The 25,822-nt window shown below is 38.7% G+C and overlaps 1 protein-coding gene across 1 annotated transcript in view; it reads left to right on the top strand.

The window, feature by feature from the left end:
* Positions 1-2,793: 2,793 nt before the first annotated feature.
* LCP1 (lymphocyte cytosolic protein 1 (L-plastin)) overlaps positions 2,794-25,822 on the top strand; it is a 59,113-nt gene continuing 36,084 nt past the window's right edge. The window contains exons 1-2 of the mRNA XM_006773663.2: positions 2,794-2,899; positions 24,521-24,608. Coding sequence (XP_006773726.1) covers positions 24,545-24,608 — 64 coding nt within the window. The 5' untranslated portion in view covers positions 2,794-2,899; positions 24,521-24,544. The remainder of the gene's footprint in view (positions 2,900-24,520; positions 24,609-25,822) is intronic.

Consider the following 25,822-nt stretch of genomic DNA (forward strand, 5'->3'; position numbering starts at 1 on the left):
CTAGTAATTAGTTTTTTTAAAAGTTAGCTTCACTCAAATCTGCACTTTTTTTTTCACCCCTTTCATAATAGATGGCATTTATTACATGTCTTTTTCTCCTACTAGATTATATACTCCTTAAGAGCAGGAATTGTGTCCTATTCATTCCTGAATCATCAATGCCTACAGACAGACACCCCAACACTTGCTCTATATATTGCTCTTCTTTATAGATTTCTCTGGTGACCAGGCAATAGTATCTACAGAATGCTGCTGCTTTCCTTCTCCCAGGTACATGAACTGAGTCTCTTTCCATTTATGAAGAGTCACTGCTGGACCTTCACTCCATCCTGAAATCACAGGATGCAAAACCAGATTTTTTTAGGGAGGTTCCCAGTAACTTCACACTTTTTTTAATCCAAAAGACCATCGAGAGCCCTGTGTAGGGCCCCTTAATGATGACTGTCTCCACCAGCATGGAAACCACCAGCATTTGGCTGCGTTGTAACGTGATTAGTCCTGTCACAGCAATGCATGGGTATTTCTCTGATGTCCCAGAAGAATTTAGGTGCTTCTTGAAACCCCTCTGCAACTTATTACTGGAGAAAACAGGGTTCGATTCACTTCCTCCAACTTCCCTGGGGAGGCACAGGAGAGCAGATAGTTCTCTGTGAAGTGAACTACTTCTAAAATGAATGAATCTCCACCATCTCTTCCTATTCTTCTGCCTAACCCCAGGGGAACCACTGTGGGGTTCTGACTAAGAAGTTGCCCGCCACTGGCTAATGGACTAGATAAATCAGAACAGCTTGGTTTAACATCTGAGATCAGAGTAGGACCTTTCTAAAGAATTCAAAGAAGCAAAAGAAGTATAAAGGCAGTCCCCCAACCAGTGGACCCACTGACAGGGTTCCAGGCCCTTAGTAAATACAGAAGCAAATGGAATGATCAAGCATCTTCAACTCAGTCAGATCTGGAGCACAGCCATATATTCTGATTCCTCAATAGCAGTCTGTTCTGTGGAGCCACGCACAGTCTCTAGGCAATGTGGAGACTATGCTTAATGCTCAGTCAACATTACTCAGAGCACTACACACCCTTCACCACCCTTCATGAGCCCTTGAGCACTTACATTTGAAGATAGAAATTTGATCTCTAGACAAGCATCAGGGGTTTGGATATAGAATAGAGCTGTTTTATTCTACTGCTAATTTTATTAAATGTGAATTCAAAAAATAAATCTGGTCTGTATGAAGAATTTAGCTGCCCATTTAACCATAACAGCTGCCTAAGTTATCCACTGGTGCTCTATAGGAAATGTCTAAATAATTGAAATCATTAATTGGGTTAAAGAGATCCTTAGCACATTGGGTGTTCTATAAATAGAAGAATGAGTAAATAATATAGTGGTCTAGCTTTTCTAGCCCTTCCCCTTAAAGAGGTTATTTTGTTTTGTTTGCACCAATAACATTGTTCGGGGACTCTTAAGAGGGATTTGGTTTAGGCTGGGGCGGGTTTTCACAAGAAAATCCCTTTTAGTTTGTTTCAGATATACTGCCACTTTCCACCTTGGCTCTTTAACTAAAAATGAATAATTTGTTTATCTCTGCTGTTGTAGGTAGGAAGTTAGACATGAGCAACTGCAGGGAGGCCTACTCTGGGGTCCTGAACAGGGGTTCTACCAACACTGCCTTCAGAGTGCCTCTCTATGGGTGGCCCAGCAGCCAGCAGATCGCCAGAGAGCAGATTCAGAACTAGCCAGTAACCTTTCTTCCCCTAGCATATCACTGTTCATGCAGTTTGGACCCCTGATCTTTCATATCACTGGTCAGGTGGTTTAGATACCCCCTCTAACCTTTTCCTCCCCAAAGATAACATCTAGGCCTCAGTTGTATTTCAGCTCCAGGCCCAGAAAAGCAGCAAAACCAGACAAATGACTCCGTGGCTGCCTCAGGACCAGCTACATTGACTAATGACCCCCTGCCCTGGTACCAACCAATCAGTGGACACCACGACCCTGAAAGAGCACACCTGGAAAGCTGATGAATATTCTATTAAGACCCTCCTTTGAGACCTCCCCTCAGGTTCCCACCTGCAAGAGAGATAAATACACTCAGGACAAAGGACCCAGGGCATCTCTCCCTCCAAGGAACACACCCGTGTCATTCCCCCACAGGCATGTAACCCCCCAATCTCTAAAGGACCCCATGAGACTTGCAATCAGGGGAGCAATGGGCAACAGCAGCTCGTCCTGTGCTAAGCCCCTGAACCTGTTTTCAAGGCCCCCTTTTCTCTGACTTCCCAGTGAGTTGGCAGCAGGCCGGCCATTGTCTCTGACTGGCCCGCTCCTCATTTGGAGTGTATCTTCAATAAACCCCACTTTGCTTTACTTTCATTTTCGTTGACCTTAAAATCTTTTCTGAGTCGATGAGAAGAACTGAGGTCCTAGATGGTAACCCCAATTGGTAACACTGTAAGTAGCAAGAAACCTGGGCTTTGCATTTTCAACTGGGATCAGAGAAAGAAGGCAAGGCAGCAGGCTGACGTTGCTTGTTATCTGAAACCAGACAGGTTTCAAACAGGTTTAAGTAGCCCAGAACCGTAGAAACAGATAGAGGAGAAAAGAAAAAAAGGAAGGAAAGAGGAAAATGCTTATAAAGAGGAAGTGGTGAGAGGCTTCTGAATTTCAGTGTGACCTGTTCTGTTAGGTGATTTTTGTGGGGGAGGAGACATGAAGAAAGTTAAGTAAAATGTCCTTATAAAGACAAAAATCTATTTCTTTCTTGGCTGATGATTTGTCATTTTAGTCACTTCCTGCCTTGTGACCACACACTCAGGGTTGACAAAGTTCTTCTGCAAATCAGAAAGAAGGGAGTTTCTGGTCACACACCAGTACCATTGAGGACCGTTTTTCTACAAGGTAAATTTTCTTCATGCCTTTTTGTCATTTCTAAGTGTTTGTGATGCTTTGCTTGTTGGGTGGATCTGTTTCTGTGGATTTGGATTTTGCTTTCAGAGGACTAGAGATCTGGACACCTGTCAGCTGAGCCCTTTGTGCGCCCTGCCACCATTAAACTGCTCAGCAATGCTGCAGCCACATCAGGTGGCTGTCTAGAGTGGGACCCCTCAGCCCTCTGGGCGGCTTCTCCAATTATGCACTGTTATAATCCAAAAAAACTATGATTTTTTTCTCTTTTTAAAACTAAATCATGTTCTGATTTATTTTTATTGCTTTATTTGAGGGAGGCTATTTACTGTGATTTTATCTGCTTTAAAAAAGTTTTTAGGAAAGTGTATATTGATTATTTAGATTGTGCCTAATTGGGGGTGATTTAATTTTTGCTACTGTGGTTCTGTTTTTTCTAAACAAACAAACAACAAAAAAAACTTCTTTACAATACTTTAGTGGATATATCAACATCTTGAATCACATGTTAATATGTTACTGGTTACTCAAGTGATTTTGATGCCAACAGTTTTTAATGGGTGTGCTTAATAACCACATGGAGTTAGAGGCCACCTCTTATTCATTTATTCTCTAACATTAAAAACAATTTGTGTTGCCTAATTGTACTTTTTCACAGATTTGTCTGAACTATTCATTATGCTTATGACCAGACAAATGACTATTAAATTTTGGATGAAATGTTTCTGTCTACAATAGAAATTTCTATAAAGTTGGCATGGGGTATTTATTCTAGAAACTTTGTTGAAACAGACTTTAGATCTTGTAATATCAGCCTTTATTTATTTATCATTATCCAACAATAATAAGAACCATTGACAGATGATAAACATAAAAGCCATTCAGATTAGAAATGGATTCATTTTTCAGCATACTTAGCAAAACCCAATTTTTCTTAATCAAGTATAGCAACTTGTGTTCTATAATTACTCCATCAGGACCACTTTTAAAAAAAACCTTCAAAAAAATCATTAAACAAAGATGGTTTATCCACACACATTTTGATTTTAATTTTATACAAATCTATCATAATTGTTTTCTATTAAATAAACTTGTTTAAAGAATATCTGCACAGGCAATTTTGAATGAAATTAACTATTTAACTATAAATGTGAATTTCTGAACATTGCAAAATGTGGCCATTAGTATTGTTTTACACATGTCACCTGAAAAAAATGTGGAATTAAGAGAGGCAGACTTGAACCTCCCAAAAGAACAAATTAAAAAATGTGCTGTGTGTTACTTTAAGTAAAATTATTGATGTTAGGATGTAAAGGTATGTCAGCATTTTCCTTACATTGGAGGCAATAAAATGGAATGTGAAAAAGTTAGTTTAAAGTAGCAAAAAGTCTCTTGATTTAAATCAAGTTTAGCTTGTTAAAGCATCAACATGCTATGTTATAAAATATTCATTCCTGTTCATTCTAGCTCACTGCCAGTAACATCAGAGAAGCAACTTCTGGGTCTTGCCCTTTGAGCAAGCACTGCTGTGGTGGGATGGAGTTGTGCTGAGGGGACATTTCATTAGCAATCTCAGGCATACTTTTCTTTGCCAAATTTTAAATTTTGTCTTTTTCATAAATTATGTCCTGAAATACTTGATAATTTGGAAAACTGTTTCAGTATTTTAGCATCATTTATAATTTGTTTTCTGAATCCTTTGGGGAAGGGGAGGCTAACAAGTAAAGTCTCATTCAAATATATCTATTTAAATGAGAGGATGGGACAAGTAATAATAACACTTAACATCTATAATTACTTACCATGTGCAGCCACTCTTCATGCATTTCATCACTTAATCCTCTTTACAGATGAGGAGTGGGCTGAGATCATAAAGAAACTGGCCCAAGATTACTGGGCAGTTGGAGAGGGCAAGGGGCTGTAAGTAGCCAGGGTTTCCAGCTCCATGCTACCTCTCTATAAGCATGTGTGTCTGTTCCAAATTCTCTCTTCCACACCAGCATACTTTTTTCCACCAGATGTAGATAATTAAAGGCTTTTATCTCTGAAACTGACTGGAGAGATCTGGGCACTCAATTTAAGAGGCAGGGAAGGAATCTGGAAAGGAAGGGAGAGAGAGGGAAACAGAGGGATTGAGAAAGAGAGAAAGGGAGAGAGAGAGGGAGAAAGAGAGAGAGAGAGATAATTGCTGTAAACCCAGAAACATTTCTATTTTTATAATAAGAGATATCATTGCAGGTTGCATATAATAATAAAATAAAGTATTTTTAATTAATGCATAATTTTACTAAAGAATTGTGTGCCTTCACAAACTTGCCTCAACCACTTCCCCAGTCTTATTTCTTGTCACTTCCTTCTGCTCTCTCTGATCCCCCCACCTCCCTCACTTACTCATATTCTGGGTGCACAAGACCACAAGCCTCCAGAAAGTTCTATGCTATTTCACTTTTTTTTTTTTTGCTCCAACTGTTTCTCCAATTGCTTTTGCCTTTATTTTAAAACTTTTGGTTATTTTTCAAGGTTCACATCAAGAAGCATGCCCTTTGAATTTTTTCTACTGAACCTCACCCCCTTTCTTTCACAAAGTTTCTTCTGTGTGTGTTTGCTTAATGCTTTGTTCATAGAGTACGTATAGCAGCAATGGTATTGTTTCCTGACAACCTGAGCTCCTTTTCTATTTCTCCTAACACACAGTAATTGCTAATGATATTTATTGAATTGCAAATTTGTCACAAGTATTTTTTCTCAACTCCTTAGATATTCCTCGGAGCCTTTTCTTTGATTTCACTTATTAACTTAATATTTACTGAGTTTCTCCAGTGATTACTATGGAGATACAGTAATAATATATTTTGCATTCTACCTTGCTTTCTTCTTGCCAAAACACTATTCTTTATTTTGGCCTCAAAGCACTAAACAGACATTGACTTCAAGGAATCTAAGAAATTGTTCGATGACCATTGAAAACAGGCAAAATTATACTCTCATTATCTTAGTCTAAATATATTTATTGAGTTAAAACTTGGCTACCCTTACCAAACTATGTACTTGATAATGAGCTTCTTTGATGACAAAGAGCAAAAGACTGTATATCATTAACTTTTACTTAGTCACTTTAGATTATTCTCAGAAAATTCTCAAGTCAATTTCTCTTTATTTCCTAAAGAGAAGTCAGCCTCTGTGTGCATAGGCAATATACCAAACAAATTTTAAAATCAGGTTAGATAAAATAAATTAATAAATTTTCTTATAAGCTTATAGTTATGAATTAAAAAATTTTTAAAGTAAGATTATAAAGGCATTGGACTTTATGACTAATAGCAGATTTTATAGCAGAGTGACATTTAGATTAATCTAATGGTCTTCCTAGTGTTCTTTTGTGTGCTAGTTTCTCTATCAATAAAATAATACTATTCCATCTGCATGTTGAACCCTGCAGAAATAAAAATTAGAATTAAAGGTCACCAAAATATAAAACTAATTAGTGTTGGCAGATTTCAAGATGTTCAAGTTTCCCCATTTTGGTAGATGACAGTGTACTTCTCAAATAAAAAGTGTTGCAGTTTCACATTGTTTTCATTTTGAAGTTCTACAAGTAACCACCTGATTAGATGTTCATCTTCATGGGCATCTCCATACAGCTGCTATAACTGCTGGCTCCCAGATGGCATCTCCAGATTGCTTCCCTCAGTTTCCTCTGATTCAACTTCCTTATACTGTGCTATTGACTGTTCCTCTTGTTTTGGTTTGTCAATTTCAGTCATTACATAGTCTTCCCTGTAATTTCATAATCACTCCATCTTGTAAGATACCACAAACAGCAGAGATGGGAAAAATACTTTCAATTTATCAGCTTAATAGCAGCTAATACTTATGTACTACTACTCACTTTGAATTGAGTATTTTGTGAGCATTTTAACCATATTAATGCATGTAGTCATCACAACAACCCAAGATTACTTAATTCATTCAAATATGTATTTGATTAATTTTCTACAGTTAAATCAATTTTGTATTAACTGCAGAATTCCCGGGGAAACCTCCTGGAGTAAACAGGCAACAGACCATGGCACTTTTTACACTTACGCCCTCAAACTGAACTTAAATAATCATAATTTATCCCAAATAAATACATCTGTATTATAATTGCTTTTATTAAACAGTCCATTCTTTATCATCATCATCACCATTTATTTAGCCCCTCTATGCACTTGACTGAGTATTTGGTTTTTACCAATTTATTGACCTCTGCCTGAGTCACAAAACATAATCTCTACCCTCAAAAACTTTATTATCAGTCTTGGAAGATTAGAATACTTTTAGTAAAGTGGAACATTTTCTAATTGTTGACTGATAGATAGAAATAAGTTAAACAATGTAGTATTTAGACCCAAATACACATGTCTATCTATAATAATAAAAGCGTAATATGCTAATTAGACCAGACAGCCGAACAACTTTCAGGACAAAGCCAAGGCTGCGAGGGTTGAGGCAAGCCACTGCCGCTGTGAGGGCCGAGCCCCTTGCACGAATTTCGAGCACCGGGCCTCTAGTAATTATATAATAATGGCCAAATACAAGTATTCTAAAAACTACAAAGAATGAAAGATTATTTTAATTGTTAGTTGAGGAATAGAGGTAAAAATCCCACTTACTGAGTTAAAATAAGTTTTGCTCAACTTCAGAGTCCTGCCTGCAACATCCCCAGTTGCAAGTAAGTTATAAGGAGGCTTGTTTCTCAAATATGGTTGGTTGTTTTTTCTGGTGGAAAGAAAAGCTAACATGTGGAATTAAGGAACTAGCAAAGCCACCATTCTTATTCTTTGGTTGCAGCATTGATTTTTGTTTTAGTCCAGTTCCAGTTATATGGATGGATGGATGGTCTCTCTCTCTCTCTCTCTCTCTCTCTCTCTCTCTCTCTCTCTCACACACACACACACACACACACACACACACATCTTGACTGGCTGAGCTAAAATGAAAAAGAGATTATGTTCTCCACAGGCAGAAAAACCAAAACACCAAATTCAGTAGGCAAATTAATTATGCATGTGAATTGCTATCTTCCAGATAATTTGTTTTCCCTTTTTCTCTGGTTGCACTTTCCTGAGGGAAGTGAATTAATGGAATAATTACTTTGCACTTAAATAATACCCTACATTTTGATCCCTGTCTTGTAGTTATCACTAAAATTTATCCAAACTGTGTATCCAAATGTATGAAGAGGTGCACAAATGTATTTGTATAAAATTTGCATCTTCTTCCTTTTTGCTCAGGCTAAATTTAGAATTAGAACTACATCTTTGTTAGCCTCAGGTGTAGCATTTTAAAATGTGGATCCTTGGTACCTCCTTGGCATTATCAGCTCACATTTCCTTCACCAGGAGAGCCAGATTAAAAAGAGTAGAACAGACATTCCTTATGGAAAAAGCTATGTAATAGTGCAAAGTGAAAGTTAAAAAAATGAGAAACAAGTAGGCAGTGTTATTATATTATTCTTTCGTTATCTAAAAAATGTGAAATGAACTTTCCCTATCATTTCCAATGCTTTATAAACATTTAAAAATCTTTCCCTTTGAATAGGTGGGATATTATAGGCAACCTTGGGGAGTTTTTCAGATATTTTTTCTTCCCTCAGTGTCTTTCAAGTTGAGGTTTTTCATCAAAATATTTCTGATTCTCTGTTTCTTTCTTGTGATCACAGAAAAAGGCAATTGAAACACAATCTGTTGGGTGGTCATATACAAAGGTGGACAATAGTAGGTTTACAGTTGTGAGTACTCAAAACACAATTTATTCTTGTGTTTTTATTTATTAATTATTGTATTATTTATTTGTATTACAACTATAAACCTACTTTTGCCCAACCCTGTATAATGTATATAATATGTAATGTATGTAATATATGTAGTCAGTTTTTTAAAGTATATTTTTATTGATTTCAGAGTGAAAAGGAGAGGGAGAGAGATAGAAATATCAATGATGAAAAAGGATCATCAATCAGCTGCCTCCTACATGACCCCTACTGGGGATTGAGCCCCCAAATTGGGCATATGCCCTGTCCGGGAACTAAACTGTGACCTCCTGGTTCATAGGTTGACGCTCAACCACTGAGCCACACCAGTCAGGCATAATGTCAGTTTTCTTAAAGCTGTGAGTCTGAGTGTGTGTCTGCAATTTCCGTTCATGAAACAAATAGATATGGTATAAAGAAGAGATCAAATTTGGAGGCAAATTTAGATTCATGTTCTAGCCTTTTACTATATGCGGAGTCTGAGCATATGCCTTAAGCCTTTGGAGGCTCAGTTTCCTTTATAAAATAAGGGAAAGCCCTATCTATTTCCCAGGTCTGTTCTTGGTTTAATTTTCCCCTTGGTTTCATTACCCCATTTTATCAATCTATGTGTATATTTCACTCTTCTACACTTGCCAACCCTGCTGACTCATTGAGTCCTTGCTATTTGCTAAGCACTTAATATATGTTAGTCTTATATTTCCATATAAAAGCTGCATAAGGTTGGTGTTATCATCATCTTATAATAGATGACCAAACTAAGGTTTGGGGAGGGTCAAGTCCAATGTAAGTGCCAGAGCAAAGATTTACACTTTGCCTTTTCCCATTATATATTCAGTTTCTTAAAGGTGCAAACACATAAATTTAAATGACATTGTCTCTTCTAAATTCATCCAGTAACTGCTTTCTAATAAGTCTAAACATTCCTTTCTGTGATTGATTATTGGATAATTATTTCTAATGTCACATTTCCCAACTCTACTTTTGATGGGTTTTCTGATATACCAAACATATTTTTTTAAATATATTTTATTGATTTTTTACAGAGAGTAAGGGAGAGAGATAGAGAGTTAGAAACATCAATGAGAAACATCAATCAGCTGCCTCCTGCGCACCCACTACTGGGGATGCGCCCTCAACCAAGGTACATGCTCTTGACCAGAATTGAACCTGGGACCCTTCAGTCCGCAGGCCAATGCTCTATCCACTGAGCCAAACCGGTTAGGGCTACCAAACATATTTTAAAAACAAGCAAATAAATGCTTGATGATTTTATGGTACAAAAACCTTAAAACTTGGGTTATGAAGGTAATTAGACTATTTAGTTATTTAAATTTTTGACCAAAAAATGTTATCGCACATTCCATTGTAAGTTGTTATTGGTAATACTTGCCAATCAAACTGTGGCTTCAAACAAAATGAAGGTAAGTATAGTCCATCAAATTAAAATTTTCTGCCTCAGTTTATCTGTAACTCCTCATTTTGTTGTGTGTGTTTTTTTCTGTGAATGAGCTTATCATTAGAGATTCTCAAAGTACTATTCCAAGCCTATAGAAAATGAGGTCACATTATTAAGAACAAATAGAAGCTTCTGTTGTCATTGCTAATATACAAACATTGCTGCACATTGTTTCAGTGGTTTTCTAGCTCAAACTACAATAGAGAAAATGCCTGGAGAGTTAGGAAGTGAAGAGCAGATAGATGTAGAGCAAAGGCTAACAGAATCAGTCCCCGAGCACTGGTGCACCCAAGAGAGGAGGCCTTATTGCCCCATGGTTCTCATCACAGATATCCAAAGATCTCTTTTCTCTCATGACTCATAATGGATGTGGTCAGGCTTTTCTTAACGTTGCTGTAATTTCCCCCCTCTGGCCATACTTTCTCAACTTTTAGAAGGTAGTTTCCACCATCAGTATATTAGGTAAGCTTAAGTCCAGATCCCCTTGACCACTCAACATGAGATCAGCCAATACCAATACCGCTGGCTTCTAGTTGGTATCATCTACCAATTGTTCAATATCTTTTTGAGACTCACTTCTAGTATTCTTGATGAGAAAGTTGGCACCAGAGCCCAAACAAGCCAAGCTAAAAACATTTGAAGATAGAGCACAGATATGGAATCAAAATTTATGTCTCCCACAAACTCATAACACACATGTAATTGTGGATTTTAGATGGTAATGCTACATAATATTTCATACAATTTATACTGGAAATTGGGTTTGTTCCCTAAGATTATTTTGTAAAAGTTCTAGTTCTTTATGTTTCCCTTCCTCCCTTCCTGTTTCCCTTCCTTCCTTCTTTTGCCAAGCACAGTTTTGTGCAATTTAACACTTTATCTTATCTAATTCTAACAACCCTGTGGACTGAGCACTGCACTATAGTTGGATTATTAATGTTCTCCTTTTACCTGTGAAGAAATTAAAGTTCAGAAAATTGAAGTAACATGTAAAAAACACACAGCAAGAAGCAGTTGCACTAGAAAATCCAATTTTTTTACATACCATGTTCTTTCCTAGTTCATTTTATACATGTATATAAGCCTAATTTATAAAGGAAGGTAGGATCATTAGCATTTGGGTGAGGTTTGTGGGATTCCTAAAACACCTTTCCACTGGCTTAGACTGGGAGGAAGGTCTTGAAACATGAGGAAGAGGAAACTCCTCTTCTTCTCCTGTTCATCCATATATCTAAGATATAAAGTGCATTTCATTGACTGTATATCTCAAGGGGCATTTTAATTTTTAGGTTGTTTAATGCTAATTTACTTCTGTTTTTCCCATACCAAGGCCAAACCAAGATTCAGAGAATCTACTTCTCTTTTCAAACTAATCACTGACTCAATTTGAGACTTTGAGGAGAAACTTCACTTTTCAGGGCCCACACTTTCTCATTCTATATAATAAAACCCTAATATGCAAATCGACAGAATGGCAGAACGACCAGCCGCTATGATGCACACTGACCACCAGGGGTCAGACACTCATTGAGCATCTGCCCCCTCAAAGGGAGGTGACTGGCAGCAGCGACTGGGGGACGGGGCCAGCCAGTGAGTGCCCTGCTGGTTGCCTCCCACAAACCAGTAGTCAGACATCACCTGAGAACACCGGCTGGGCTGAGGGACACCTCCCCCGACCCCTGCATGAATTTCATGCACTGGGCCTCTAGTTTTCTAATATGTCCACTTCTCTCCTCATTTTTCAGGTCTGTATTTTCTAAATGGGAAGTGGTAATAAAAGGAGGAAGATATGTACATATGAACAAATAGACGTGGCTTTTAGGCAGAATTATTTTGTTGTTTGAGGAAGATAAAGAGTGTTTTAATCAGTCAACTGCTACGCATCCAAAATGGAAACCATCCCCATTTCTTCCATATGCGCTGGAATATTTACAAATTTAAGTTACCATAATTGTCTTTACAAACCCACATATACCACTAACAAGTCTACTTTTAAAATTGGGTGACCAGACTTGGTATGTGAGTTTTGCATCTATAGACATTAATGAATGTAAAAAGCATTGTAGCTGAAGATATCAAGGAGAGGCTAAATCACCAAGGTTTCCCTTCTGGAAGTAAGAGCTAATGAGAAAGGAAACCACAATGCCACTTCTCCAAACTCTTCTGGAGTTTTACCTCCTGCATCCCTGGCCAGTCATGCTAAGCTCTCAAGAACTCCCTTGGTGTGCTCTAGCCTGTTTCCTTACTTTGCAGGGATATTTTCTCTTACATGGGGAAATGGAGTGCCCTTCACCATTCTGTTTCTTTGGAAAACTCCTACTGGCTCTTTAAGAGGTAGCTTTCCCTTCTCTCCTCAAGCAGAGTTGAGCACTTCCTTCTCTGTGCTCCTATAGCACCATGGTAAAAATACCTTTAAAGCAGCAGTTTTCAACTGTTTTATCCCATGGCATGCATAAACTAGTTACTAAAATTAACTAGTTTCTTTTGCGGCACCCAAAAGAAATATTTTTTTGCTGATCTGACCAAAAAAATGTAATTTTTATTCATTCACACTGGTGGCTATTGTTGTGTTGGCTGTTGTCAATTTTTTATTTGACAACCTAAGGGAAAAAGATATCTGTGCCCCTGACTAAGTAGTCAGGTATTGTATGCTTTAAAAAGTCTTGCAGCACACCAGTTGAAAATTGCTGCTTTAAAATATTCAGATTAGTGAAATATTTAAGTTGTGTAACCATTTTCATCCACAGGACTGTATGTCCCTCAAAAGCAAGGGTTGATGATTTGGATTACTTAGAGTGAAGATATCTTCATCTTTCTCTCTCCACTATCTAAGAAGAGTCCAGCATTTGATTAAATGAGTGGATAAGAGATGGGGAACACAGGCAGAAGTGGTCAAGATAAAGCTCGATGGTGTTCATATTCTTCTTTTAAAAAAAAAATATTTTTATTGATTTTTAGAGAGAGAGGAAGGGCAAGAGAGAGAGGGAAACATCATTACAAGAGCAAAGCATGAATCAGCTTCCTCCTGCTCCTGCCCCTCACTTCCACCAGGGATCAAGCCCACCACTGGGGCATGTGCCCTAATGGGGAATTAAACCAGCAAACTTTCAGTGGAGTACAGGACGACACACAACCAACTGAGCCACCTGGCCAGGGCCATATTCTTCTTAACTCTTCCTTCAAGGTGTTGAGGAACTGAAGATAAGAGACATTTAAAATTTCTCAAAAGAGCTTAGGAAGAGCCCCAGTTGTAAGTAAAATCTTGCAGAAGTGGGTTTTCTTAACTAACTTGAGGTCAGAGCTCAGTAGCCTGAGTAACCCTAAAGGAGAACAGAGAAATTTGAGATACAGAAATCCAATGGCCATAGGCACTAAGAAAGGTGCCACCAGCCAGGCCCACATCTGTGTTGGCCTGCAGTGGGCAGGCAGTATAGGTGTTGCCACCACTAGGCTCTGGCCTAAGCAGGAAGCTTCCCCAGTTCATAGCAATGTGACCCTGGACCACCATTTTAAACCTCAGTTTCCTCATCTATAAAGAGGAAATCCTAATAATGCTCCATAGGATTATGGTGAGAATTAAATATGATCCTATATAATAAAACCCTAATATGCAAATCGGCCAAAGAGTGGAACCACCTGTGGAAAGACTGGTCACTATGATGCACACTGACCACCAGGGAGCAGACGCTCAATGCAGGAGCTGCCCCCTGGTGGTCAGTGTGCTCCCACAGGGGGCGTGCCGCCCAGCCAGAAGCCAGGCTCATGGCTGGTGACCGCAGTGGCAGTGGCGGGAGCCTCTCCCACCTCAGCTGCAGGCGGGCGGTAAGGAGCGAAGGGTCCAGTACTGCGAGAGGGATGTCTGACTGCTGGCTTAGGGGACATCCGCCAAGGGGTCCCGCACTGCAAGAGGTTGCAGGCCAGGCTGAGGGATGACCCCCACCACCACCCCACCCTCCGCTCCAGTGCACGAATCTCATGCACCGGGCCTCTAGTAATGTATGCAAAACGTTTAGCATTGAGTACCATTCAGTAAACATTAGCTGGTCTTCTCATTTGTCCTTTAGCTATTGTTTCCTCTGACTCCAGTATAGATAGCCTTTCTACAGAGAGAATATGGATTAATCATCCTACATGAATAAGGACAAAGACTGATCTTTAAGCAATCTCCTTCTCATCTGTGGAAATCCAAGTCAAATGTCCTTTGTGGAGGGTCATGCATGGCTGTCCAGGGAAGAGCTATTTCCCCCCTTTCTGTGGATCTAAAAAGTCCCCCTGTATTCCAGTGACTGGTGTCTCTCTCCCCTACTAAATAGTCAGGGTCACATCTTACCTTTGTGTCACCAGCATCTAACATAGGGCCTGGCATATATGGGAGGTATTTGATGGATTTTTCTTAAAAGAAGAAATGTACAATATGTGAATTGGCTTATGTCCAATTTAGACATAAGAATTTAGACATTTAGAATTTCCAGAGGATGAATTTCATAGTCCAGATAGTGATCTGTAAATTGCATTCAGATCAACTTGAGCACCCATTCCCAGTGATTATCTGGACACTGAGTTCATGCATCCTTGCTTGGTTTTATCCTCCTTTCAGTCACTGCTCCATCTTCACAGTCCCTTTACTTCCACCTCAGCAGGACTCAGCTCAGAGTCTGACACTATGTCCTTAGAGACCCATTTCCAAGCATCACCAGCAGCCAACAGTGTTTACAGAAACCACTTGAAGAAGCCCAGTCCCAGGCTGTATCACCTTGGCCAGAAATCTCAAGTCCTCCTCAGGGTGGGGCCAGGGTGCATTCCATGGCTAGTTTAAAGATTGCCTAAGGACACTTGCTGCTCTTTAGTCCCCATAACTATTTATCAGTCATTTCTCCAGCCAAGTGGTTTCATGTAAACTTGAAGCGTTCACTTGCCTTGTCCTAGGAGTTTGTACCTTTCAATGGGAGGGGTGTTATGAGTATGTACAACAAGAATATAATTATTAAACTCCTCAGAGAAGGTGACAATAGACTTGTAGGTCCCTGTATATCATTAGTTTATGGGTTGCTTTGTTCATGTCTACAACTCATTTCCTGAGCACCTGCTATATGCCAGGTGACGAGGAGACACTGTGCAGTGACTTACAGTTTATGATCAAATAATGTGCTGGAATACATGGATATGGGCACAGGTGCCATGCTGCAGAGGTCTGAACCAGAGTTCAAAGGAGGAAGGGCTCACTGACCCCCACCCAACAGCCAGAAGACCAGAATGTCTGAACCCATGCTGATTATTTTTACAAGTCTGTGGGTGTGATTTTAGTATTTGCCTGTGAATTTGGCATTGTGTCTTTTGAAGCATTGTGCCTGAGGGTAAGTTATTTTAATGTGGTTTGATTTGGGTTGCTCAGGAAATTCAGAAGGCCATCATGCAAAGTTAAGAATTAATATACAGATGAATACAGGAGACATTAACCTTGCCTTGATCACTGTAAATTAGTGCCAATAGTATGTGCGTATAGATTTGGCATATGTTGTTTGTAGCCTGAACCTAAACAACACCTTCTCAATACCTAGCTTCAGTTTTTCTTCATATACAAGAAACATACATGAAATTATATTCATAAACTATATGAAATCATGAGAGAATTATACTTATTATATGTTGAGCAGGTCTTAAAGAACAGCACTTCCTATTAGACTTGAAAACTTATTATAAAGGACAGAGAAGAAATGAGGAGACCTGAATTCCAGTCCCAATGAGGTCTGTGACACTAGGCACAACCTTTAGCTTGGTTGTCATTTCACTCTTCTGTGACAGAAGAAAAGTGTCCAGGCAAATAATCTCTGAGGTCTCTTCACCTCTACATTCTATGACTCTGTTATTCTTACACTATCACTTAAAGAACGTGGCACAGACCCAGAATATAGCAAAGAAAACTATTACAGATTTGGAAAGTAAGCCTCCAAAACCAAGTTAAAAGAAATTTTTAGAAGCCCTGTGGCAGTCATCAAGGCATGTGACAGAATTTTTATGAATTGAACAGCTTCTATTATTCCCTCTGAGAATAGCCCAAGAGAGAGGGAGCTTGAATCGTATCAGAATAGATTTAGGTTACAGAGTAGGGATATGAGACACCAGAGAGGTGTAGAGTTTCTGTATTTGGATATTTTTAAGAAAATAGTGGATGGTTTTCTTTCTGGGACAGTTTGCATACAGTATTGCTTAGAAACTAGGAGGGAATTGCATCAGCATGCTGTATGTAGCGACATCCCAGAAGCTGCTCCAGTAACCTTACTGAGCTGTGCTGAGCAGCTGAGCAGTGGCCATCTGCTTCGGTCAGTGAGAAGAATGCATGTGAACTGAGCTTTACCTGCTGATGAGGTAAGAGCAGAAGCCAGGTGGGGATGGTAGATGTTGGGTGTATTTCAGAGGAGGCACCTCCCGGAGAAGGGCCAAGGCCACAGCTCCTGAAAGCCCCTGCACCTGTTTCTGGGCTCATTTGAAATACATCGTAGCCAGACTCTAGCTTGTGCAAACACTTGCCAAGTAGTGAATAGACTTTTGGAATTTTTTAATTAGAAGGGATTTCATCTCTCAATTTACAGATAAGGAAATGAGGCCCAGAGAGGCAAAATGGAGTCTGATGTTACACAGGTGGTAGTCTAGGTCTCCCAACCCACAAGTCCGTCACTTTCTCCCAGTCCCTTGCTGGATATTTCAGTTAAGGTGTCCTTGGAGATGTACAAGTGTATAAGTTCCCTGAATGCCTTCATTGTGTGGACTGATTTAGATGTTTGTTTGATACTTTAATTTTTTGATAAGCTTTTGTGCTAATGTCTTACTCTTATCTAATATTTTTCCCTTTAACCTTGTGTTTATCATTTTTATTTATTCTTTTTATCTTCATAACTTTTTTCAATAAGTGAACTGTAATCTCTGTGTCCCATTTGAAACTTGACCTGTAACTGTGGGCTCATGAAGTTCCAGCCTTTATAACTCTTATGCATGTAGCCCAGTAACCAGAGCAGTGCTCATGGGTGGACTGAAAGAATGAATTAATGAACAAATGAGTGACATCTGGTATTGAAGTAATTGTGTAATAGTGGATAATCAACTAGTCCATATTCAAAGTCAGCTTTTTTAAAAGATCCAGGGATACTCTGATCTTTCAATAGAAGAAAGTCTGGATCTCAAAGTCCTGGTGAAATGAAGGTTAGCTGTGGAGTTTCAAGACATTAACAATAGGAGTATTATCATTTACAGCGAAGGGACAGAGAGATACCAAGGCAATGAGGGCCTCCCCAACCTGCAGCCTGGAGTATTCTTTTTGCTTGCAAAAGGTTTGCTTTGTATCACATTCTTCATAGAAAACAGAGGTGTTGGAGGTATGTTGGGTGAGAGGAGAGAGGCTGTGGCACTCCTTAGCTGGTGACAGAGCTGGGCTCTGTGTGCTCTGCTATATACAGCTTCAGAAGTCCCTCAATGCAGTGATCAAGCCACAGTGGCTCCCAGAGTAAAATTAGGCACATCAGGTTTAGAGTAATCTGGATTGTTGGCTTCCCATGACTGTTTATACGGCCCAAGATAATGAGAGAAAAGGGCCACTGAGTCTGTGCTGTGAACAGCCTTCCTTGGCCTTGCTCCTCTCCCTTTGAGACTGAAGAGACAAGAATTCTGTACTCTGAAGCAGCCCCTGGAAGAATCAGTGAATATGCAGGGATAAAAAGATAATATGAAGGAAATTTTGACTTGACAAAATAATTCATAAGAGCCCTTTAAGTGGTTATTTGTATTTGAAACCATTTATAATTATTTGGTTTCTTTTAAAAAGTCATTTTAAAAATACATTTCAGAATCATCTTTTATGCAAAGTTTTGGTATATCTGTTACCTATAGGCAAGTGGCAAGAACATATGGTAAATTACTCATAGTTAAACCCCCCTAAAATGGTCTATGTTGTGAAATTAAGGGAACAGGAATAGGTGGAAGTAAAGCTCCTTTGTTATCTAAGTTTCTAAAAAACTTACAGTTCTTTTATTTTGTGTTGAAGTCCTATGTACTTTATGTTTTACTTCTTTAGTCATCATAGTCTAACTCTAGAGATTGCAGTATTGATCATGTTCTAGATTGCTTGTTGTCTGGTTTACTCACTGTTCATTGAGGTGTTCAGAAGTGATACAATTTCCCCCTGGATACACATTGATATTATTGAGATAAAGGTAGGAATTTAGGTCCTGAGTTTCCAGTTTTACTTTACTCACTGTGTCAAGTTGCAGGAAAAGTAGGGCACATTCAAAAGAGTCCCTTGGCAATGTGATGCCAGGTTACAAGTGCATCCCTGGTCTTGGCAGTTATATAATTGGGCATCAATATATTGAATCAAAGAACTGACCAGCATAGCACTATCACCTTTCAGAAACAATTCCATCACATGAGCATTTCTCTCTGGATAGGTCACCTTCTATAATTCTTTCTGCTTCTTTTCATTATTTGTTTTCTCTTCTCAGAGATAATTCAGCTTACAGTTTTACATTTATTTTACAGAACATATTTCCTCTTGTAAATTCTATAGCACTGCATTCTATATAGTAAGAACCTGCAAATAGTTTCTATATTCAGACTTCAGGAATTTGAGTCAGTTGCTTTTATCATTCTCAGAAATTTGCTTTCATTACCAATTGGAAAATACCAGCCTCCTTTAAGTAGGGACTCAAAACTCAGCAACTTAAAGAAATGAATAGGTTTTGTCACTTTTGCCATTTGAGGGGTTATTTGATGTTCTTATGACATCAAATAATCTTATAACAATGAACAACCAGTGCTTTATTTGGCCAAATGTCATGGATTTCTATAACTATTGACTTAATACATTTAATTGCTCACAGAAAAACTAGCAGCCAGATGTGAGTTAGAGAGTGGGTTATGATTTTTCTTCTTAGATTTTGTGTTGAAGATCCTATTGTATGTTTCACTTCATTAGTTTTGGGCAGTGATTAAAAAATTCATTTCCAACATTCACCACTGATTTAAAAGAGATCTTAAAATGGTTCCAGGCCAGGCATAGTCAGATGATGCAGTCATTAAAAAAGGTTACACTTCCTGCAGGAACAGTAGAGCAGTGCTGAAGAAACGGCTCTTGGAAGGCACATGCCTTTCACTTTTTTCAGGCTCCAAATGCTTCAGCAAGTCCCATTACTATAATGACCTCGCTAGAGTCTGCTGCCAATATGGTGGCCATAATTTGCAAACTGAAATACTCACCAATTGTCTATGAATTTTACAAACATTATTTATAACTCATACCTTCAAATATGTATGCATTAGAATGGGTGTATTTTTTCCAGGCTAACACATTAATAGACTATGTAAAGTACCTAATCTTTGATTCTAACCCCAGTAATGTCCTTCTTAGAAATGGTCTGGTCTGCATGTTAAAGACGTTGTCCTCCTGTTTCTCTACTTTGTGAAAATGCTGCTATTTGCACACCCAGTTCAATCATTTCTCAGTTATGTCTGTAATGACCCTTTTACTAGTAATGGTCCCTCCATCCTTTTGCTGCTCTTTACACCAGCAACTGCAGTGACCTGGCATTGCTTTAAGAACTTGTACATAGACAAAGCATTTTATCTCATTTGGACTTTCAGGCTCCTTATCTATAAAACTAGAGGCCCGGTGCACAAAATTTGTGCACTGGGGAGAGGGGTCCCTCAGCCCAGCCTGCACCCTCTCCAATCTGGGACCCCTTGAGGGATGTCCAACTGCCCGTTTAGGCCCGATCCCTGTGGGAGTCGGACATCCCTCTCACAATCCAGGACTGCTGGCTCCCAAACACTCACCTGCCTGCCTGCCTGCTTGCTCCTAACTGCTTCTGCCTGCCAGTCTGATCATCCCCTAACCACTCCCCTGCCAGCCTGACTGACGTTTAACTGTTCCCCTGCCGGCCAGATCACCCCCAACTGCTTTCCCTGCAGGCCTGCTTGTCCCCACTGCCCTTTCCTGCTGGCCTGATCACTCCCAACTGCCCTCCGCTGCTGGCCTATTTGCCCACAACTTCCCTCCCCTGCAGGCCATCTTGTGGTGGCCATCTTTGACCATATGGGGACAGCTATCTTGTGTGTTGGAGTGATGGTCAATTTGCATACTGGTCATGACTAATTAGCATATCCAGTCATGACTGTGAGGGTGTCGTGACCAATTTGCATATTACCCTTTTATTAGTATAGATTACTTCTTAGACTCCTTCTGTCTCTAAAAGTTGGGTTGTGTTTCCAAGACTTTCTGCTCATTCTGATGTAAAGGCAACTTCTCTATTTGTGTTTGAGCCCAATAAACAACAAACAGTATCATAGTAACTTAAGCTGTTGATTATTCATTCTCCAATTCACCTTTTAAGCTATTTCAATCTGCTTTCTTTTCCTTTAGTTATTTAATCACTGATGTGTTTTAGATTTTTAAAATTTGCAGGCTGTCTCACTGTATGGCTTCTCTGACCAGAACCTATTTATAAATCTATTTGTAAAATGTGATTATTCAGATGCTTAGATTTTTCATCTTTACCTACCTGGCATGGCTTAAAAGCATTATTTTACATGGATTTAAAATAATGCTTTTTTTCTCTTTCTAGGTCTTTTATTTGAATTGGGTGATGAAATTTTTAAGCTAAAATGGTTTTCTACTTTTTCACAATAGCATGATCTTAATTTTTTTTCCACCTCAAAATGTAAGTCTTTTCTTCCTTGGCCCTGCTCTTGGCCCTTAAATGTATTCTCATTTCTTGTACTTCTGCCTTTTCTTGTGTTTCTCCCCAGTCTCTTACAGTGGTCTAAAATCTACAACTCTTATGTCAAAGGATAGGGCCAAGTTTCAATTTAGAGATCCCCTTCATTTTCTTTACTTTTCACATTGTTTCATGCTTTCCAGGTAATTAGGTCATTGTAGACATGCCTCACCTGAAATGAAGAACAGTGACTTGCTTATAGTAGGCATTCATTAAATATTTGTTAAGTGGATGAATTTATTTCATAATCTTATGAACATTCATGAACCAAGAGATGTTAAGACACCTAAAGCCTAGAAATTAGGGCTGGCCAGCTCTAGGACTTTAGGCCAGATTTTACCAAAAACCTTATTAAAAATATGATGGGGGAGAGCCTTCTCTTAATACATACATAGAGTTTTGGTAGAGAGTATAAAAGAGAATCAAGCCAAATTAGTCACTAGAATTTAGTAAAGTGAATAAAGTTATATACTAATTTCTTAAAACAGAAGCCTTGATTTCTGTTTTAATACATGAAAGCAAAAGCTTCCCAAGTTAAAATACTTAGATAGGTTTTCTGTATTACAGTTATTTTTAATCTTCCATGGGTTATACCTATTAAAGGTACTTAATGAAAAATTCAGAGTGAATGAATGGATGGATGAAATGAGTGTCTAACAGAAATGTGAAGGCATTGAACCTGAATAGACATCATGGGAGAGGAGAAAAAATTGAGAGTTAGAATCCTGGCTGCTCTTCTACCTACCTGTGTAATCTGGGTTAATGTACCTTAATTTCTCTGAGCTTCTGCTTCCTGCCCTAAAAAATGAGAATAGATATACTTATGCCACTAGCCTTCATTGATGGAAGTTATAAAAAACAAAAACAAAAAACAAAACTGTGTTTACTACATCCCCCAAGTGTCTTCATTTTGAGACCTGGGTAATGGTATTACTATCAACCTTACTTCTGCAGCCCTAAGAAAATTGGTTGGTCTCGTATAAATAGAGTAAATTATGTAATTGATGATCTTTTCTTTTTTGCATTAATTTCTGAAGAACATGGAACTAGATTTTCAGCCCACTTCTGGAAAAATATGTAGTTCTAACCATGTATTTGAAGTATTAACACTCTTCCCTGCCAACTTCTTATTTCTCCTCACAGATTACATAATCTTATTGGCTTAGTTCTCAAATTTGGATATATCCTTGTAACCTGTCTCAAATTTTTTTTTGAAACAAGACGGTGAAAAAGAAGGAAGAAAGAAAAAAAATACAGGAGGGAGGTAGATAGAGAGACAGGCAGACAAAAAGGAAGGAAGAGAATTGAAGAGAACATAAGGCAGTCAGATAGCCAGGCCCTACCTCTGAGGGTTATCATGATGTATAAATGAGATTGTGTTTGCTTATACAGTTAAGGCCTCAACATTTTCTATTATCCTTCTGAGAACCCAACGGACCAAGGCCTTTTTAAATAGATAAGGTAAATTATAATAAAATTAATTTTTATTGATAGTAAAATATATGTTCAAGGAATTTTAAAAATAACTATCTATATATCTATAATAATAAAAGCATAATATGCTAATTAGACCAGACATCTTTCCAAATGACCTTCTGGATGAAGCCAGGTTTGCAAGGGAAGCCCAGGTCCTGGGTGCCTGTCGGCAGCGAGAGGGAAGCCAGTGCTGGCAGCAGGGGAAGGAAGGCCTACTCTTGCACGAATTTCATGCATCTGGCCTCTAGTATCCTATATAATAAAGAGGTAATATGCAAATGGACTGTCACACCCTCGCACAAGAGAAGGGCAGTTGTGGGCGATCAGGTCAGCAGGGGAGAGCAGTTGGGGGTGACCAGGCCTGCGGGGGCGGGGGGCAGTTGGGGTGACCAGGCCTGCAGGGGAGGGCCTCCCCCAGTGCACAAATTTCATGCACCAGGCCTCTAGAGTGTGTGTGTGTGTGTGTGTGTGTGTGTGTGTGTGTGTATTTAATTCCACAATTTTTAAATGATTCTCCCTGGAGTTTCCACTGGTACATAAGGTGACAAGGAGGTGGGATAGTGAAGGCAGGAGAACATTTGGGTTTTTTTCAACCAAAGGCTCCTAGAATTGATCTCATGGTTTTGTTTTCATTTGTTCATTTTTATTTACATGTAAAGTTTCTGTTAACAAAGGATCACATGGGGAAACAAACATTTGAAAGCACTGATATATGTACATGACAGGATAGTAAGTTGGTGAATTATGGATGTGGATTTACAAAATTAAGCATAATGCATTTTTGGCATGCAGATTTAAGTGTTGAAATTGTCTCCATTTTTGTGTGCTTTTTGGTTACCACTAGGTACAAGTACAGCATTATAGAATAATGTAAAAATGTAGAAAAGGACATCAATTTAAAGCATCCTGTCACAAATTTAAAATATTTTTAAAAATCAGTAGTTTCACTAACATGTCCAAAATATAATTATAGAAATACCCCATCCTCCACACTCCCACCCACCCCACCAGGAAATCCAGTAAGATTTAGTGAAAGTCTTATTTGAAACATACTGGTGTGGATTAGCTAGGGGCATTATATTCTCCAGTATAATCCATTTTATGTTTCATTCTCTTTCTACCCACCCAAAGCAGCAATAGTGCACAGGAAAAGAGAAGTAACTCTAGCACTGGCATTACATTTCTCAGCAAAACTAGCCTTTCTGAGAAGAGAACACCTAAAAGCCCCTCAGATTCCCATATATTGATTATTAGTCAAATTTTCTTCCTTTTTCTCTAAATGTTTATAGAACTTTGATAACACCCTTGTAAGTTATAAAATGTATCTGTTGTGCTGGTCAAATATATTAATTTTAAATATGAGCATGACAATGTGTCTAAAAGACATCTAGATAAAAGTTAAGTGGGGTTGTTTTTTACTTGTATATTGCTGTGCGGCAAACTACTCCAAAGTTTAGTGATTTAAAACAATCATGTTATCATCTCTTTTGACTCTGTTGGTTTAATGGGCACAGCTGGGTGATTCTTCAGCTCCATGTGATGTTAACTAGATTATGGACACCTGGGGGCTCAAATGGGCTGAAACATCCAGAATGGCCTAGTCAGGTGGCTGGCAGTTGAAACTGCCTGTCAGCTGGAGGCACAGCAGGAACTGCTAACCAGAGCACAGTTCCCCTTCATTGGCTTCTTCATGTGACTTTGACATCTCACTGCATGGCAGTGCGAGGGAATATCCCAAGAATGAGAATTCCAAAAGGAAGAAAGCAGAAGTTTCTAATTGAGACATAGATTTTCTAGCCTTAGAAAATGGTCAAAGCAGTCACAGGATCAGGCCAGGTTCCAGGGGAGGGAAATCAGCTCTGCTCCTAATGTAAGCAGCAGTACATAATAGGGAGAGGAGAGACTGGTGAGAGCCATCTTCAGACACCACCATATGGAAGGTTAAAAAACAACAACAACAAAAAAAAAAACTATTTCTTACAGTTTTGAAAGATAGTTATAAATCATGAGGGATGCAGAGAAATAGTTCTTCACTTAATAAATGGAAATTGCTTTTTAAAGAAATTGGCACACTAAGAATTAACATGCACAACCGTCATTCCTTATGTTCTTCCCCTCTGCAGATCTGTTGCCTAAAGCAATAAAAAATGGCCAGAGGATCAGTGTCTGATGAAGAAATGATGGAGCTCAGAGAAGCTTTTGCCAAAGTTGGTGAGTAGATCTGGTACCTGAAGTGGCACAATTCTCTTCTTTATTGACTTCAGGACAGATTCATTGAAATGGTAAAATGAAAAAAAAAAAAAATAGCAGAAGTAGCACGAATACAATGGTATTGGTTAAAGGAGTTAGGGAATTTAATTCTGAAAGATATCTTTCAAGAAAATGCTTCTTTCTCTATCAAAACATGAAATATGGGCCCTTTCTTTTTAAAAAAAATATATTTTATTGATTTTTCACAGAGAGGAAGGGAGAGGGATAGAGAGCTGCAAACATCAATCAGCTGCCTCCTGCACACCCCCTACTGGGGATGTGCCCACAACCAAGGTACATGCCCTTGAACAGAATCGAACCTGGGACCCTTGAGTCTGCAGGCCGACACTCTATCCATTCAGCCAAACCGGTTAGGGCTATGGGCCCTTTCTTACCTGTAGCTTTTCCTGGAAATGGCTCTTAAGTCTCATCTTTTTATTGCATCTACTTTCTTTGTTGTTACTGTTTTCTATGTGGTTTTTTGTATAATTTATTTATTTCATAATACTTTTTTTATCATATCATCTTTATTTATTTTTTTACAAACCAAGCTTGACAATTTTGAAATCCCTTTGTACAGTTTATAAAATAATGACTTCTAAATAAAGGCCTGGATTCACCAGCAGACCAAGCAATTATGTAAAAAATTTCTGTTGACCAATATGGTTCTCTGTCATTGCATTTTCAAGTCAAATTGCTTCCATAAGGTGGGACAGCACTACATACGATGCATATTTTGAAACGTTAGCTATCAGACATGGTAGGTTGCCAGGCACCTGATGCCCTAATGGCAAGGAAGGTATCCTTTGTTATGTTTCTACTTCTGATTTACACTCAGAGGAGAGTCAGCTGAAAGACAGAAGTGCTGCAGGGTCAATTGTATCTTTGTATCATTTCTCCTGAGTTCAGTAGTGTTTAGTCTCTGAATTCTCATACTTTTTCTTACTCCTTATCTCTAAGCCTATGATTTATTATTATTTTCTCATCTGATTTTATTAGAGACCCTTTAGATTCTGTTGCCAGACCTCTATTTTGAAATTGTGACTCCTGAATGTTGAAAGTGATGTTAAGGAACATACCCAATAGCAATAGGCCTCTTGTGAGAGTCCAACTCTTGCACAGGATCAGGTCATCACTCCTGAATGATTGCTCTGCTGCTGTTCACTTCTAACCTA

The sequence above is a fragment of the Myotis davidii genome, unplaced genomic scaffold (genome assembly GCF_000327345.1).
Source record: "Myotis davidii unplaced genomic scaffold, ASM32734v1 scaffold1947, whole genome shotgun sequence".
NCBI classification, from domain to species: domain Eukaryota; kingdom Metazoa; phylum Chordata; class Mammalia; order Chiroptera; family Vespertilionidae; genus Myotis; species Myotis davidii.